The 15,167-nt window shown below is 46.3% G+C and overlaps 1 protein-coding gene across 1 annotated transcript; it reads left to right on the top strand.

Moving 5' to 3' along the window:
* The first annotated feature begins 1,985 nt into the window (after nt 1-1,985).
* Nucleotides 1,986-14,164, top strand: ctr9 (CTR9 homolog, Paf1/RNA polymerase II complex component). Its single transcript, XM_036543576.1, has 23 exons — nt 1,986-2,131; nt 2,986-3,084; nt 3,385-3,624; nt 4,354-4,471; nt 4,751-4,840; nt 4,943-5,199; nt 5,314-5,421; nt 5,836-6,072; nt 6,216-6,305; nt 6,423-6,551; nt 6,899-7,082; nt 7,194-7,282; nt 7,533-7,718; nt 7,847-7,934; nt 8,092-8,240; nt 8,335-8,597; nt 8,920-8,991; nt 9,225-9,360; nt 10,430-10,576; nt 11,256-11,410; nt 11,516-11,609; nt 11,751-11,863; nt 13,343-14,164. The coding sequence occupies exons 1-23, from the start codon at nt 2,087-2,089 to the stop codon at nt 13,731-13,733; spliced, it is 3,480 nt and encodes a 1,159-aa protein (XP_036399469.1). The 5' UTR covers nt 1,986-2,086; the 3' UTR covers nt 13,734-14,164.
* The last annotated feature ends 1,003 nt before the right edge of the window (nt 14,165-15,167 follow it).

The raw sequence follows: 15,167 nt of genomic DNA, 5'->3' as shown, positions 1-15,167 counted from the left end.
CCATTCCCTCTTTAAGAGGTACAAACAACTCCTCCTCCAAACTGCTCCAGTGTAGTAGATTGTGGCTAAGTACAAAATCTCAGTCACCTTACTATTCATGTTTCCATCCATTCATGTGCAACTACATATAACAAAAACATTTAAAACTACTGTATTATGTACAATAAATACATTGACTATGTACTGATAAAAAATACAACAGCATATTTGCTTATTAATTTTTTAAAACAGAAAATGAAAAGGGGAATAGTTCACCATTGGCAACATGACCTGTATATAACGTGCACTGAAATAACAACTGACAACTGTATCCATTATTATGTAATTACTTACACAAGTCATAAATAAGCCATCAATAAAGTAAATAAGCATGGTAAACACCAACCATGTATGTATTCTGTTCAGCAGCGTGCTATGGTCCAGGGTGTTTTAAAAGCACAGTTCAAGCATAGTACATGTAGCAGCACATAGCTTCATCCAACTAGTCATGTTAGACAAAGACATGTCATTATCATTGACATCTTTCTAGTTGGTTTTCAGTATTCAAAGAAGGTCACATAAATAGAAAGGCCTCTCTTTTTATGATGCAGTGGTGATTTACATGATTTGCTGCACTGGAGTATGGAACAAATCCAGGGTTGTGCTCTTCCTCTGCGGTGCAAGCTGAGAATGCAGGCCTGTTCATGCGGTCAGCGTTGCACAGGCGCTGCGCAGAGGAGCGCAAACACTTGTTCAGCATGCAGTGCAAACTCAGGTGGAAATGACACCATGGAGTCACATTGCAACCCCCTACAAAGACCAGCATTACTGTTTCTTGCGGTAGCGACCTGAAAGCAATCAGAGTATGTACTCTGAGCACATCAATAAATACTATTGTATACAATAAATACTATTGTCATCTATCTGGAGGATTTGAATGATACTAGCATACTACTGTTTTCCACTGAAATTTGTGTCTACAATAATACGTTGGTTATGTCACATATTTGTATGCATGAAAATACAATCCTGTGAAAACTGGAGAACATATGTGTTGCTATTACAACTAAAAATCACATACATTTATAAGATGAATAATGATATATGATTAAATGCAAAAACAACTATAATACATCAGATGTGAAGATTGTATGTGTTACCCTCCACTCACTTACTGTGTGCAAAGACAAATACAGAACAACTGGAAACTATGAAAGAAAACTGTGAAATTGGTGTTCAGAATGAGAGCTTTTATTTTGTGGAACACATGGTTTATGTAGTGTGAAAACAGAAGTTGGTTGTGCCTGCATTAGACACCTCCTCAATGGTTCCACAGCTGTTTAGTACCAGACAGAAAGAAGAGGAATAATTGAGTGCCGTCAGAATAACAGTAAGAGTAAAAACCATGGAAAGAAATAATGGACTAAAGTGATCTTGTGCACAGGGAGAACAGGAGAGGACCAAGAATAGAGACATGGGGGACTCCAGTTGAAAGGGAAAGGCTAATACAAAGCCTCTGATGGTCATCTTTTAGGATTATCCATGGAGGTAAGATATAGGCTGGCAGAGGGCTTTGTCCGAGCTGCCCAACCTTGTCAGGATTGACAGGAGGATGTAACAGTCTACCTTTTCGCAGGCAGCAGACGGTCCAGAAGGATCAGGACAAAGGAGGGGGAGGCCATTCTTGCAGAGTGAAGTGCATCTGTGATAGAGAATGGAGAGGTTTCAGTATAATGACCAACCTTCACATCAACCAAATCCAGTGGGTGATTTTGAAAGAGATTGTGAAATTGTAATTCAAGCCTGTTAATTAAATAACACACTATAATTCGAAATGAAATGTAGAGTAAAATAAATCAAAAACCCTGCCGATATATGTAATTGTTTACACATTGGTGACACAGCCTCTTTCACAACCTTGCGTGTAGTGCGTAAACCCGCGAAACTACAGCCCTAATAGCGCCCCTGCGTCACCCGGAAGAACTCGTATAGACTCTGAGCGGAAGTAGTAGCGAGTTTTCACCCAACCACATCAATACTAGAAACGGATTTCATCGCTTCTTTACTCTAAATTTTTTGGAACAGACCTGGGATAATTACCGATAAAATGTCTCGGGGTTCCATCGAAATCCCTCTGCGGGACACGGACGAGGTAGGTGTATAGCTTGCTCGCTAATACGTTGCGCTGTGTGGTTAGCCATAGCATTGCCTTGTGCTTTGATCACGGCCACACTTGCTTGCCTGGCAAACTCAGGTAGCCATCTGAATAAAACAAAAACCTAGCAGACCGTAGCAAGCTAATCGCCTGACGCTAAGTATCCCTGTTAGCTAGTTGGCTCACAATCTGACTTAGCTTGCAACCTATCAGTGTTCTATAACCGTGCCTCTCTTGAAATAGTCTAGTAAGCTACTTGCTTGCTGGCAAGTTTTGTTTACAACATGAAGTTAACCACCTATTAAGGCATCTGCACGTGCTATTCTTTCACCCTAAGTTGGCAACAGAAAGTGTAGTTAGATGGCTAGCTAACGTCAATTCAAGAGTACTAAGCAAGCTTACAACAATAAGGATGTTGGCTTGACAGCTAGAGCTAGATGGGTAACGATGGGTAACAGGTAGATAGAGAAGCTCGCACCGTGATCGTAGGTCACTTGCACCTGTGGGTGAATGGTGATTACATTGTAAACAGATTTCGCATTACAATATTACGGGTTGCTGCCAACAGTTGAGTAGCTAAAAGGACTCATGAAAACTCTACAGGCTGTAATGCACTTAATAAAAGACAACAGGTATAACTTTACTTGTATTTATCTTGCTGTGATAACAACATGGTCTTGCTAGCTATCCACATCTTTATCTTTTCATATTATATGACCAAAGGGTTTGTTGAACGTGACATGTATAACTAACATCAGTAGTATGAAGACATGCAGTGTTTACGTTACATGTATTAAATAGCTGTGACGAAAATTATGATGATTCGAAAATGAAATGTGCTTGCTTTGCAGGTCATTGAGCTTGACTTCGACCAGTTGCCGGAGGGAGACGAAGTCATAAGTATCTTAAAGCAGGAGCACACCCAGCTGCACATATGGATCGCTCTCGCGGTGAGTCTCAACGGGGCATTGGGAAGCACTTCTGGAGAGAGGCACATTCTGATATTAATAGCTTTACCCGAACTGGAATGTGACGATATGCAACGTGCGCACAGAAGTCTGAGCGCCGTAGTATATCCGTATAGAACGCTTAAGTGTGACTGCGAATATTTCTTCCATTACTCTTTTTGAATGGTGTGCACCTACAGAGAATGAACAAATGAGACATTACACATTACAGTAGAGCATCTTTTAGATGAATTTGTCTTTCAGGAATGTTAATTAACTGACAATGACATTTCTGTGTGTCAGCTGGAGTACTACAAGCAAGGAAAGACCGAGGACTTTGTGAAGCTGCTGGAGGCGGCTCGTATCGATGGGAACCTGGACTACAGGGACCATGAGAAAGACCAGATGACCTGCCTGGACACCCTGGCGGCCTACTATGTGCAGCAGGCCCGCAAGGAAAAGAACAAAGATGCCAAGAAGGAGCTCATCACCCAGGCCACCCTGCTTTACACCATGGCAGACAAGATCATCATGTACGACCAGGTGAGGAGTCACAGACCAGGGTTGTGTTTCTCTGCTGCTGCCCAGTTGGTACTGCAGTAGTAGGCTTTTGGATATGTCTGCGTTATGAAATCGAGATGCTTCCGGTCTGCGGTTGACTTGTATTACCCCTGCCCCTTATGATGACTATGCAGGACTCGTAGAACATGAGCAAAATTCAAGTGTTACTGCTGTGGGCATGCATACCTGGTCATTCACTTTTATAGCTAGGTTTGGAGAGAGAATCAGTCAAACCATATTTATTCTCTAATGCACTGCAGCTCAGATATTACACAGATTTATAATACAATGAATTCAGACATTCCACATTGAATCCATTAATCTGTCATGAAATTGAATTCTTTTCTAAAGGGCCGACTCTTCTGTAGCCTGATTTAGCTGCCACAAAAGGACACAAAGGCACAAGAGGATAATGCATGTTTACTGTGATGTTTAGAGTTCTTCTAAACAACACGTGTCTTCTAGGAGTGTTAATTAACTGACAGTTGCACTTCTGTGTGTCAGCTGGAGTACTACAAGAGGCTGAAAATATTTAAGGCTCATATATAATGTTGTTATTGTTAGATGTTTAGTGACATTTACTTTCATGTGTTGGCCTTTATGTCTAATCCCAATGTAAGACTCATCTGGTATGCATCCATGCCTCAGACTGAAAGATCTGCTCGTCTGCTGAACTGTAATCATTATTATTCTGTCTTTGACCCCCACCAGAACCACCTGCTGGGAAGAGCCTGCTTCTGTCTTTTGGAGGGTGATAAAATGGACCAGGCTGATGCTCAGTTCCACTTTGTCCTCAACCAGTCTACGAATAACATCCCCGCTCTGCTGGGTCAGTGAAACAAGGAGCTTGTTTTCTTGTGTGAAAGGCAGCTGTGAAAAGCCATTCACAAAAAAAAGAATCGTAAACATGAAGTTTGTATGTTTGAATTATTGAAAGAATGAAATACATGGGCAATTTCGATTTAGATTTCCATCTTAAATGTGCACAAACCTGCAAGACTCGACAACCAAGAATTAAGGTGGAATGCCATGAATATGACTGTTGTGAATATGAACGGGAGTCCCTTTTTAACAGAGGATCCTCAGTTTTGTCTTTGTTATTTCACAGGTAAGGCCTGCATCTCGTTTAACAAGAAAGACTACAGGGGAGCTCTGGCCTACTACAAGAAGGCCCTGCGCACCAACCCTGGCTGCCCAGGTACTTATGTGACTGTTGGCACCTGACTTGCTAAGCATGGTTCGCGCGATTGCTTTGGGTGATGTCTGCTGTGCGCTCTGACGCCGTGTCTCTTCCGATCAGCTGAGGTGAGGCTGGGAATGGGTCACTGCTTCGTCAAGCTCAACAAGCTGGAGAAGGCTCGCCTGGCCTTCGGCCGTGCCCTGGAGCTCAACTCCAAGTGCGTGGGAGCGCTGGTGGGGCTGGCCGTGCTGGAGCTCAACAACAAGGAGGCCGACTCCATCAAAAACGGGGTGCAGCTCCTCTCCCGGGCCTACACCATCGACCCCAGCAACCCCATGGTGCTCAACCACCTGGCCAACCACTTCTTCTTCAAGAAGGTGAAACCACACAGACCTGCTGTGGGGATCAGCAAGGTTTTACAGCAGTTGAAGCCTAAATGGGATCACTGGTTGCTGCTCTCACTCCTTTGTGCATATGCTCTCTTGTTTTAGGACTACAGTAAAGTGCAACACTTGGCCCTTCATGCGTTTCACAACACAGAGGTGGAGGCTATGCAGGCAGAGAGCTGCTACCAGCTGGCCCGCTCCTTCCATGTGCAGGTAAGAGGAACAACCTTGCTTCAAACTGGGGATCAGACAAAACATTCAATTTCCCAAAATGCCAACCGTCAGATCATTTTCATTATTGGAATGCTTGCCAGCTAACAATAAAAAAATTGCAAGCGTCTAATTAATATTCATGAAGTGAGTCAAGTTATTGAGGGTGATCACTTTACTCTCTCACAGTGTGCATTAATACAGATAATCTTTTCAGTGAGTCATTATTCACATAGAAAGAAGCATTTTTACATGTTGCTCTGAAAAGGAAGCGGGGGTCGATTCTTGAAATATTTGGTCTTGGGAGCTACAGAATGTTCCTGTGACAAACAGTTTTAAGTGCATATCACTGTGTTATACTGCGGTACTTTTTAGCAACCAGACAGCCATTAACTGTGTGTTCTCCATGTCTTGTAGGAGGACTATGACCAGGCCTTCCAGTATTACTACCAGGCAACTCAGTTTGCCTCCTCCACCTTTGTGCTGCCCTTCTTCGGCCTGGGGCAGATGTACGTGTACCGCAGGGACAAGGAGAACGCGGCACAGTGCTTCGAGAAGGTCCTGAAGGCCTACCCCAACAACTACGAGACCATGAAGATTCTGGGCTCTCTCTATGCCACCTCGGACGATCAAGAGAAGAGGGACATTGCCAAAGTACGTAAAGCAGTGTCTCACACTCTCAAAAAAAGTGCAGTCTCAGACCTTGATGACATGAGTTTAACAAATAGGAAGTGGTAGGGTCATGTGGCTAAACCACAAGCGGGAGAAGTAACTTGGCGTACCCTTTTCTGTGCCAGGGCCACCTGAAGAAGGTCACAGAGCAGTACCCTGATGACGTGGAGGCCTGGATTGAGCTGGCCCAGATCCTGGAGCAGACAGACATTCAGGTAGTGCTCCTGCTGATTTGACCGTCACATTCCTTTAATCTGTTGAACCGCTGTGGAGGTGCAGAAATTACACATGGCGCACTGGTGTGACTGTGTGTTTCTCTCTCTCTGTTTCAGGGGGCGCTCTCGGCGTACGGCACAGCCACACGTATCCTGCAGGAGAAGGTGCAGGCTGATGTCCCTCCTGAGATCCTCAATAACCTGGGGGCCCTGCACTTTAGACTGGGCAACCTGGGGGAGGCCAAGGTAGAGCTGCTGCAGGACACAGAGGATGGCACAACTGCTGTCATTTTACTTTGTTTACTCAGGGTCTGGCTGGCTATACCAAGCCAACATTCTGTGGTCCTCACAGGAACCTTTTTCCACAAAATGCAATTTCAGTTTTCAGTCAGATACACGTTACAAGATAATTTGAAGGCAAAGTTTTCTTTCCTGCCTATTTTTCAGATTTGTGTCAGATAAATTGGTGTTTTGTTTGAAGGCGCAGCAGAATAAAAAAGTCTCATGCTTGTAAATTCTGTGAAGCTACGCTGAGGAAACTCAGATGGCACAAGGTTATGTTTTAAGGTCACCCTGTTCCATGCCCCCTGCAGAAATACTTCCTGGCCTCGCTGGAGCGGGCCAAAGCGGAGGGGGAGCATGACGAGCACTACTACAACGCCATCTCTGTCACCACCTCCTACAACCTGGCCCGGCTCTACGAGGCCATGTGCGAATTCCACGAGGCCGAGAAGCTCTACAAGAACATCCTCCGCGAGCATCCCAACTACGTCGACTGTGCGTACCGTCCTGACCAAAAGCTCAAATGTTACACTGTTATATTGGGGGGGGGGAAATATCATTTGGTTAGAATGGAGGCTTAGAGAAGCACACCTCTTTTTGCCACAGGTTACTTGCGTCTTGGAGCGATGGCTCGTGACAAAGGGAACTTCTATGAAGCGTCTGATTGGTTCAAAGAAGCCCTACAGATCAATCAGGTATTCCCCAATATGCGCACAAACCTTCTCATGCCATTTTATTGGCAGTCCTCAAAGTATCTAATTAAAGTACACTAATTGCATATCAGATAACTGCATACTCTGTTTTAAGGCACAGTATTCAGTTATTCCATTTTAATCCAACTGACTATACTTGGTGATGTTATGTGTGCATTGTAGTTATGTGCTTAAAGTCATACCATCATATACGCAGTAATCAGGGTTTAACTGTATGTGGCTCCCCTGACAGGACCACCCAGACGCATGGTCCCTGATAGGAAACCTCCACTTAGCCAAGCAGGAGTGGGGTCCGGGTCAGAAGAAGTTTGAGCGGATCCTGAAGCAGCCATCCACACAGAATGACACCTACTCCATGCTGGCGCTAGGCAACGTGTGGCTGCAGACCCTCCACCAGCCAACCAGAGACCGGGAAAAGGTACACTCCTCCCATTAGTGGGTGTTGCCAGGCCTGCACCAGGCCAATGACTGGGAAAGAAGGCTGCTGTGATTGGTGTATGCTTCTGGGGAGTAAGCTTGTTTTTTTTTTTTTTTGCTTCCTTCTAGGAAAAGCGTCACCAGGATCGAGCCCTTGCCATTTACAAACAGGTGCTGCGTAATGATTCCAGGAACCTCTATGCTGCCAATGGCATAGGTTTGTGACTGAAGCTTTCACTGATCTGCATTCATATGCTAAACATTGCTACTGTATGCTGATGGTAACACCTAATAAGCAGTTTCTTTTATTCAGGAAGACCTTATGAATACATGTTTAGATGTTTGCGTATACTTACTCACCTGTGTTCCACAAGGTGCTGTTCTGGCCCACAAGGGCTATTTCCGCGAGGCCCGCGACGTCTTCGCCCAAGTGAGGGAGGCCACGGCGGACATCAGCGACGTGTGGCTGAACCTCGCGCACATCTACGTGGAGCAGAGGCAGTACATCAGTGCCGTGCAGATGGTGAGCAAGGCGGACCCGCCCGCTTCGTTATGCCGAAGGTCGCCTGCTTGATTAGGCGCTGCTGACCTCTCTCTCCCTCTCTCGTGCCCCGCAGTACGAGAACTGCCTGAAGAAGTTCTACAAGCACCAGAACACGGAGGTGCTGCTGTACCTGGCCCGGGCGCTCTTCAAGTGCGGCAAGCTGCAGGAGTGCAAGCAGACGCTGCTGAAGGCGCGCCACGTGGCCCCCAACGACACGGTGCTGATGTTCAACGTGGCGCTGGTGCTGCAGAGGCTGGCCACGCTGGTGCTGAAGGACGAGAAGAGCAACCTGAAGGCCGTGCTGAGCGCCGTCAAGGAGCTGGAGCTGGCGCACAGGTGGGCGGGGCCCCCCGGGGGAGGCGGGGCCTGGCTCTGCACCTATTGCAGTGAGGTGGCAGTGTAGCATAGTGGTAGGGAGCAGGGCTTGTAACCAAAAGGTTGCTGGATCGATTCCCTGCTGGGGCACTGCTACTGTACCCGTGGGCAAGATATTTAACCCACAGTTGCCTCAGTAAATATCCAGCAGCATAAATGGATAAGATTGTAAACTATGTAAGTCGCTCTGGATAAGACTGTGTGCTAAATGTTATTACTATAATGCAATAATGTAATCACAGAAACCTCATCTGTAACCACGCCATCGCTCTGTCTCTCACAGGTACTTCAGCTACCTCAGCAAGGCAGGAGACAAGATGAGATTTGACCTGGCGCTGGCTGCCACAGAGGCGAGGTGAGTTCCTTTAGAATTCAGCTGCATGCACACACAGTAAAACAGGGAGGCACATAAGGACAAATAGTGCACATTGCTAGCAGGGTACATTGCATGCAGGAGACCTTTCCTCAGTGAGACACATTTCAGATGTACAGAAGAGACTGTGATACACCCGTGACCGTAAGCGACTCGGGTGCGCGGTGCAGGCCGGCGTGAGTGACGTGTGCTTGCGTGTTTGTGGCGTGCTGCAGGCAGTGCTCGGACCTGCTGAGCCAGGCGCAGTACCACGTGGCCCGGGCCCGCAAGCAGGACGAGGAGGAGAAGGAGCTGCGGGCAAAGCAGGAGCAGGAGAGGGACTTGCTGCGGCAGCAGATGCTGAAGGAGCAGGTCAGTGGCTGCCGCGGGTAGTGACCGGGGGGGACGCCGGCGGGTGGGTATGCGTGTTTGATGCCACGCCCCCCTACTGGTGGAGGAAGAGCGCGGCAAATGTCCTGGACCTGAAGCACATTTCCAGTCACGTTTCACACACAAACAAACGGTGTGCAGCCTGTGTGGCCCCACAGCTCCAGCACATAGACAGAGGTACGAAAAGCAGCTCTGCCGTTAACTGCTTCAGTACTCTTGCTTCCTTCTGTGAATGTTCTGGGTATTGTGGGGACACCAAGGAGACTTCCCACTACAGGCTGCTCTGACAAGCTCAGTCATTCGATGTTGCTTTTTTTTGTGTGCTCAAAATGCCTCCGCTGACCACCCAGCTGTTGGGTGTGCCGAGTGTGTTGGGTGTACAGCTGACAGGGTGGTCTGTGCTGTTCTTTGTTCTATCATGGAAAACAGTGACATCCTGTAGCCGTTCTCCCTCTGAAGTTTGTACTGTGTATGCACCCAAAGGGTGTCAGTCATCAGGAAACTCCTCCCCCTCCTCCATGACCAGGACAACACAAGGGGTGTCCTGTGAAAACTTGATAACCCGCGTTTGTGTATGCTTAACATCGTTTTGACCTTTAATGATATTTTGATGTTTTCGTTTCATTGACCTGCACTTCATTCAGCTGCAGGCCGAGCCCTGCAGTCTGGGCCTGACTCCGGTCACGTCCTCAGCCGACGGTGACTAGGAGCCAACAGGGGCAGGACAAAATGGTTGTGTTCCATTCCAATAAATCTGCGCAGGGTCTGTGCAGGCTTGGCATGGCAGTTGCATTGTGAGAAGCAGCAGCGGCTGGCATCGTGTGTGTCAGAGGAGAGCGCGTGCTTGTCTGTGCGCTCCTGCATTGTTACCCGGGGGTGTGGCAAGGAGTGGCATCGCTGTGATACAACTGGGCATTCCCGAGTTCTTCCAGAATGCTCCTCGTTTCTGTCGAGTTCATTCTTCTGCCCTTTCTGTCAGTCACTTCCGTACTTGTGTTACAGCGTGGACAAGCTGTTCCTCACGGCTTGCACCTGTGCGTTGTCTCCACAGGAGGAGAAGAGAAACAAGGAGGTGGAGGAGCAGAAGAAGCTGCTGGAGCAGAGAGCCCAGTACGTGGAGAAGACCAGAAACCTCCTGTCCTTCGCAGAGGGGTTGAAGGAGCCCACAAAGGAGAAGAAGAAAGGAGGTGGAGGCCGGGTGAGTGCAGAGCCGCAGTGTGAAAGCGCAGGGCGTGTGACCTCGACGCTAGTGCTGCGGATAACTGAGTACCACTGTGACACTATACAGTAAACTTGTGTGTGCATATAACAAGAGCAAGTCAGTAGGATTAGAATGGAACCAGCTCCACACTTGGCAGTAACACAGTATGCATTTATTTGATTCACACTTACAGGAAGCTGACGGTATAAATGGTCTGTACTGTCAGGCTTGCTGACAGAATAGACTGTATGTGCTGGAACTAGTCCTGTACAGAGCTGAAAGCCACATACTTGATATATTAGGACAAGACACACTGCACAGTGTCAAATGTTCTCAAGCATCAAATTTTCATCCATTACATTCATAATTAAATACTGCACTCATTTTAGCTTTGTTCATTGTTCAGAAGTGGAATGCTTTGGGTGTGAGTTGAGGCCAGAGCTCTCATTGTCCTTGTCGGAGGCATTGAACTCGCACAGCCTTTAGCTAGGCATTCACCATAAAGGTTTGTGTAGGGTCCGTCACTTTAAGTGCTGCTGTTATGAGTAATACATGGAATATGATACATCTGTAGCTTTGCTTCAAAGGTTGACTGCTCTGGTTATTTGTCGTGCTGGGTTAATGACATATTTGGGAAGTTAACTGTGAGGGTGAATCTTGTCGTTGTCCTCGTTAGCGCAAGAAAGGGGCTGACTTCGATGAGTTTGTCAACGACGACTCCGACGAAGAGCTCCCCGTGAAGAAGAAGAAGAAGAGGAGGGCGGGCAGCGGGAGCGAGCCAGAGGAGGAGGGCGAGGAGGGAGAGAAGAGGCCCCGCAAGAAGAGGAGGAGGTGAGACCCGGGGCCCTGCCGCTCTGTTTCGGAAAAGTTCTAACTCGGCTTTGCCTGGTGGTGAAGGACCTGGCCCAGTCTAAATCCTTCTGTCACGTGTTGCAGATCTGTCAAAGGCAACGAAGGCAGCGACGATGATGAAGGAAGCTCCAGGCCCAAGAAACAACGCAAGCCCCGAGAGCGCAAGAAGATCGAGAAGGTCAGGGCGTATCCCCTCTCGGTGCTGGGGTTTCGGTTCATACCTCTTGTACCTTTCTGTGTGTTTTTATAAGCATTGTGAATTTGTGAGAGTGCTTGTTTGTGTGTGCAGAAAACTCAGTCTGCTTTCATTCTGCTGTAGGCCAAGCCTGAGCGCATGCCACTGTCTCTCAAAGGCAAGATCAAGTCCAAGGCAATTATCTCATCCTCCGATTCCTCTTCAGATGAGGATGGCCTGAAAATCGCTGAAGACAGGTAAGCTTTTCTGTTTATTGCCCTTTGTAAATCTCAGTGAGATTTCATCATGTGTGTGACAAAACAATTACAACACGAAATAATTCAAATGCTGAAAAAGACTGAAAGAATATAATTAAAAGTTGGCATGAATACACAGGATGGAACAAGTGATTGAGCATTACACAGCTCCTTTACTCAAAATATGGTGGTTAACTGTATTGCCCCAAATATAGGGTGGTTTTGTGAACTGTCCATTTAAATAAACAAATTAAAAATAGAAGGTGAAATCCATGTGAAGCTGTGAAACCATAGAAGGACGATGTTCCCATTAAAGTGCTAAGCAAATAAGGATTGATTTTTGTTTGAACGGTTCAAAGCCTTTCATAAACACTTGTTAAACACAATACTGTTGTTTAATAAGAAGCATTTATATACCCTGTACCCCCCTTTTTTTTTTTTTACAAGCATTCTACACTGATTAAAAGTGGGCGGGTTTTGTGGTTTTGAAAGGTCTGGGGAGTGGAACAATAACAAGCCTTTCATTCGCCGAACTGCTAGAGCGTGGCATTTCCTTCCGTTACTGAAAAAGCACCATATGGCTGGGTTTTAATAAAACACCCTTTACAGTAGAGGTGAGAATGTCTGGAATGCCACCAAACCGCCAGCTCACTGTATCTCCATATGGAGAGGACCCAGCAGAGCAAGGCAGGTGGCACTCACAGTCAATGTGACCGTGTTGGTTTGTTTCCAAATGATGGCTTAGGACGTACTCTAGCTGTTTTTAATAGAGGTTTGTCTAATTTCTAAGGAGGTTTCTTTCTCTGTTTTGTATTTAATTGTTTTTTTATTGTGAGAATTAACTCACAATCTCATTTAATCTCATTTTCTTTTTAAATGTTAGTTTGAAGTGTTACGTCAAACCATATCATAGATAAATGATCTTTTACAGAGTACTTTAACAGTAGTATTTTATGACATCCCAGGAAATTGCTTGTGTCGGTTGCTGGACAACACAGACACACACAGCCTTTGCGAGGTGCAGATTAACAGTGTATGATTGAACAAGACAATATGACAGTTGCAATAATTACAAAAGTCAATACAGAAACAGTGGACATTTACACATTAAACATTCTCATTGGATTTTGTTTCACACTGTTTAATCTGCCTCATTGCATTTAATTAGAAAAGCTTCCACTTAAATTCCACATGGCCACGTCCTTGATTTAAAAGGGAAGATAAAGATATTTTAAAATGATAGCTGTGATTCACTGAAATGTTGTACAAACTAAATGTTGTATGAATTATATTTATGCTCACTCAGGAATGTTCAGAAAAATGACTTGGTTTAAGACTTGCAGTATGTTTGACAGTGTTTTCAGAGCTTTATTTGAAAACTACCATAAATATAAACCCTAGATGTCATGCACTGTAATTTTCCGTCAGGAGAGACTTGCTAAAGCAGCAGGGCCTGTGTGTGGGTGACTTTTTTCCCAGGAACCCCAGGGACAGCGGGTCTGGCTCGGAGGAGGAGGAGGAGGAGGAGTCAGGCCACAGGAAGCGCATTGCCTCAGACAGCGAGTCGGACGAAGAGCGCGACCGCTCCGGCAGCGAGGGCGGGAGCCCCCGCCGCTCCGCCAACTCTGATGAGGACGACTCCGGCAGCGACCGCCCAGCGAAGAAACGGAGGAGGCCGCAGTCCGACTCGGAGCAGTCGGACAACGGCAGCAAGAAGAGCCGCTCCGAGGGCTCCGAGGACGAGTCCCAGCCCGCCTCGCCCGCCCCCGACTCCGAAAGGGGCTCGGAGAACGAGGGGTCCCCCCGCCGGTCCGACAACGAGTCCGAGCCCGAGCGCTCCAACCGCGGCTCTGACGACGACAGCGACTGAGCGGGCAGCTGACTTTATACTCGCCGAAACAAATCAGATCCTGCTCGTTTTTTGACGTGAATTTCAAGAGAAGCTCAGGACACTGGAAGATTTTCCCGCAATGTGTTGCATGTGACCCTTTAAGGAAGGCAAAAATGCAGCTGTGTAGGACTTGGAGGCATCATGTTTTTTTTTTTTTGTTTTCTTTATAGGTTTTTATATGATAGATCCCTGTCAGACAGTTCCTGGCCTTTTTCTGTTGCTTCTTTTCGTCCTCCGTTTATGAGTTGTGGGACTGAGGGTAAAACTGTGTATATAGCAATGCTGTCATGCATTAAAGCTGTCCGTCTGCTGGTTTTCATATTGTTTTAATATCTTTCTGGTTTACTTTTTGGAAGAGCAACATTAACAGCTCAATGAAATATGAGTAGGCCTATTACTTGGCTGAGTTGTGGGGAAAAAAATGTGTAGATAATAAATGGTCATAAACAAACCCTTTTTGGTAAGAGATTTGTTTTCGCTTGTAAAAATGTTATAGATCTGCTGCTTGCATGGTCTGTGTACTTTCCCAGGGTAGCTACTTTTATTTGTTCATCATCTTTCAGGGAAATGAGGGCTTGTTCTTCCCTGTTCTGAATTTTGCAGTCTATAGAACATCTCGTGACCTCGCCTGTAACCAAGAATGGAAAAAGAAAGCCAAGGAGTGATTCATAATGACTACCGCCAAATATGTTCAGCTAGTCCTTCTCAGTTCTTTTTGTTCTAGTGGAAGCTAATAAGACTGCAAAGAGGGTGGCTATTTTAGCTATAGCATTGCCTATAATGTAGCTACATAACCAGGTCAGTAGATCTTGTCCTAGTAATGCGGTGAATCATGGCTAATGCCTCTTGAAGGGCCGTGTTTCTCAAGCCACGTTGTGAGGTAAAGTGCGTGCGAGTGGAGTTATGCAGCGGTAGAGGGGGGACACAGAGAAGTAAGGACACAGTGAACCTTCCCATCTCCTCAAGAGTTGCCGTCGCAGAGGTACTTGATACTGCATTGAGGTGTACTGTAATAACTGTGACAGGGAGCTGTTCTGTAGTTTCTTACCCCGGAGACGGCGGTGTTCTTGTTCCTTCAGTGAATGGTTTTCCCAGGCTGCATCGCAGTGGCAACTGCTTCTGCTGTGATGATGCTCGAGTTCTCCTGAGGTTCCTTTGTCCTGCTACCTCCTGCTCGTAAGGACCATCCCCAAAAGACGAGAACAGAAACAGGACTGTAGGTACAAGTTTACTGACCTCTTCCTACCTTTGACCCTAGATCCAGCGAGTTGCAGCGTATTGTAAGGGCTAACAGACGCCAATATATTTTTAAGTCTTTAGTTGCCTGCATTAGGAAAGGTGATGAGATCCCTTCACCCTCACGCAAAAGGCATGTGAATACCCGAAGCAAAAGGGCCAGTGTTTTTCTAATGA

Source organism: Megalops cyprinoides, chromosome 13 (genome assembly GCF_013368585.1).
Source record: "Megalops cyprinoides isolate fMegCyp1 chromosome 13, fMegCyp1.pri, whole genome shotgun sequence".
NCBI classification, from domain to species: Eukaryota; Metazoa; Chordata; class Actinopteri; order Elopiformes; family Megalopidae; genus Megalops; species Megalops cyprinoides.
This window is presented reverse-complemented; position numbering and strand designations above follow the sequence as displayed.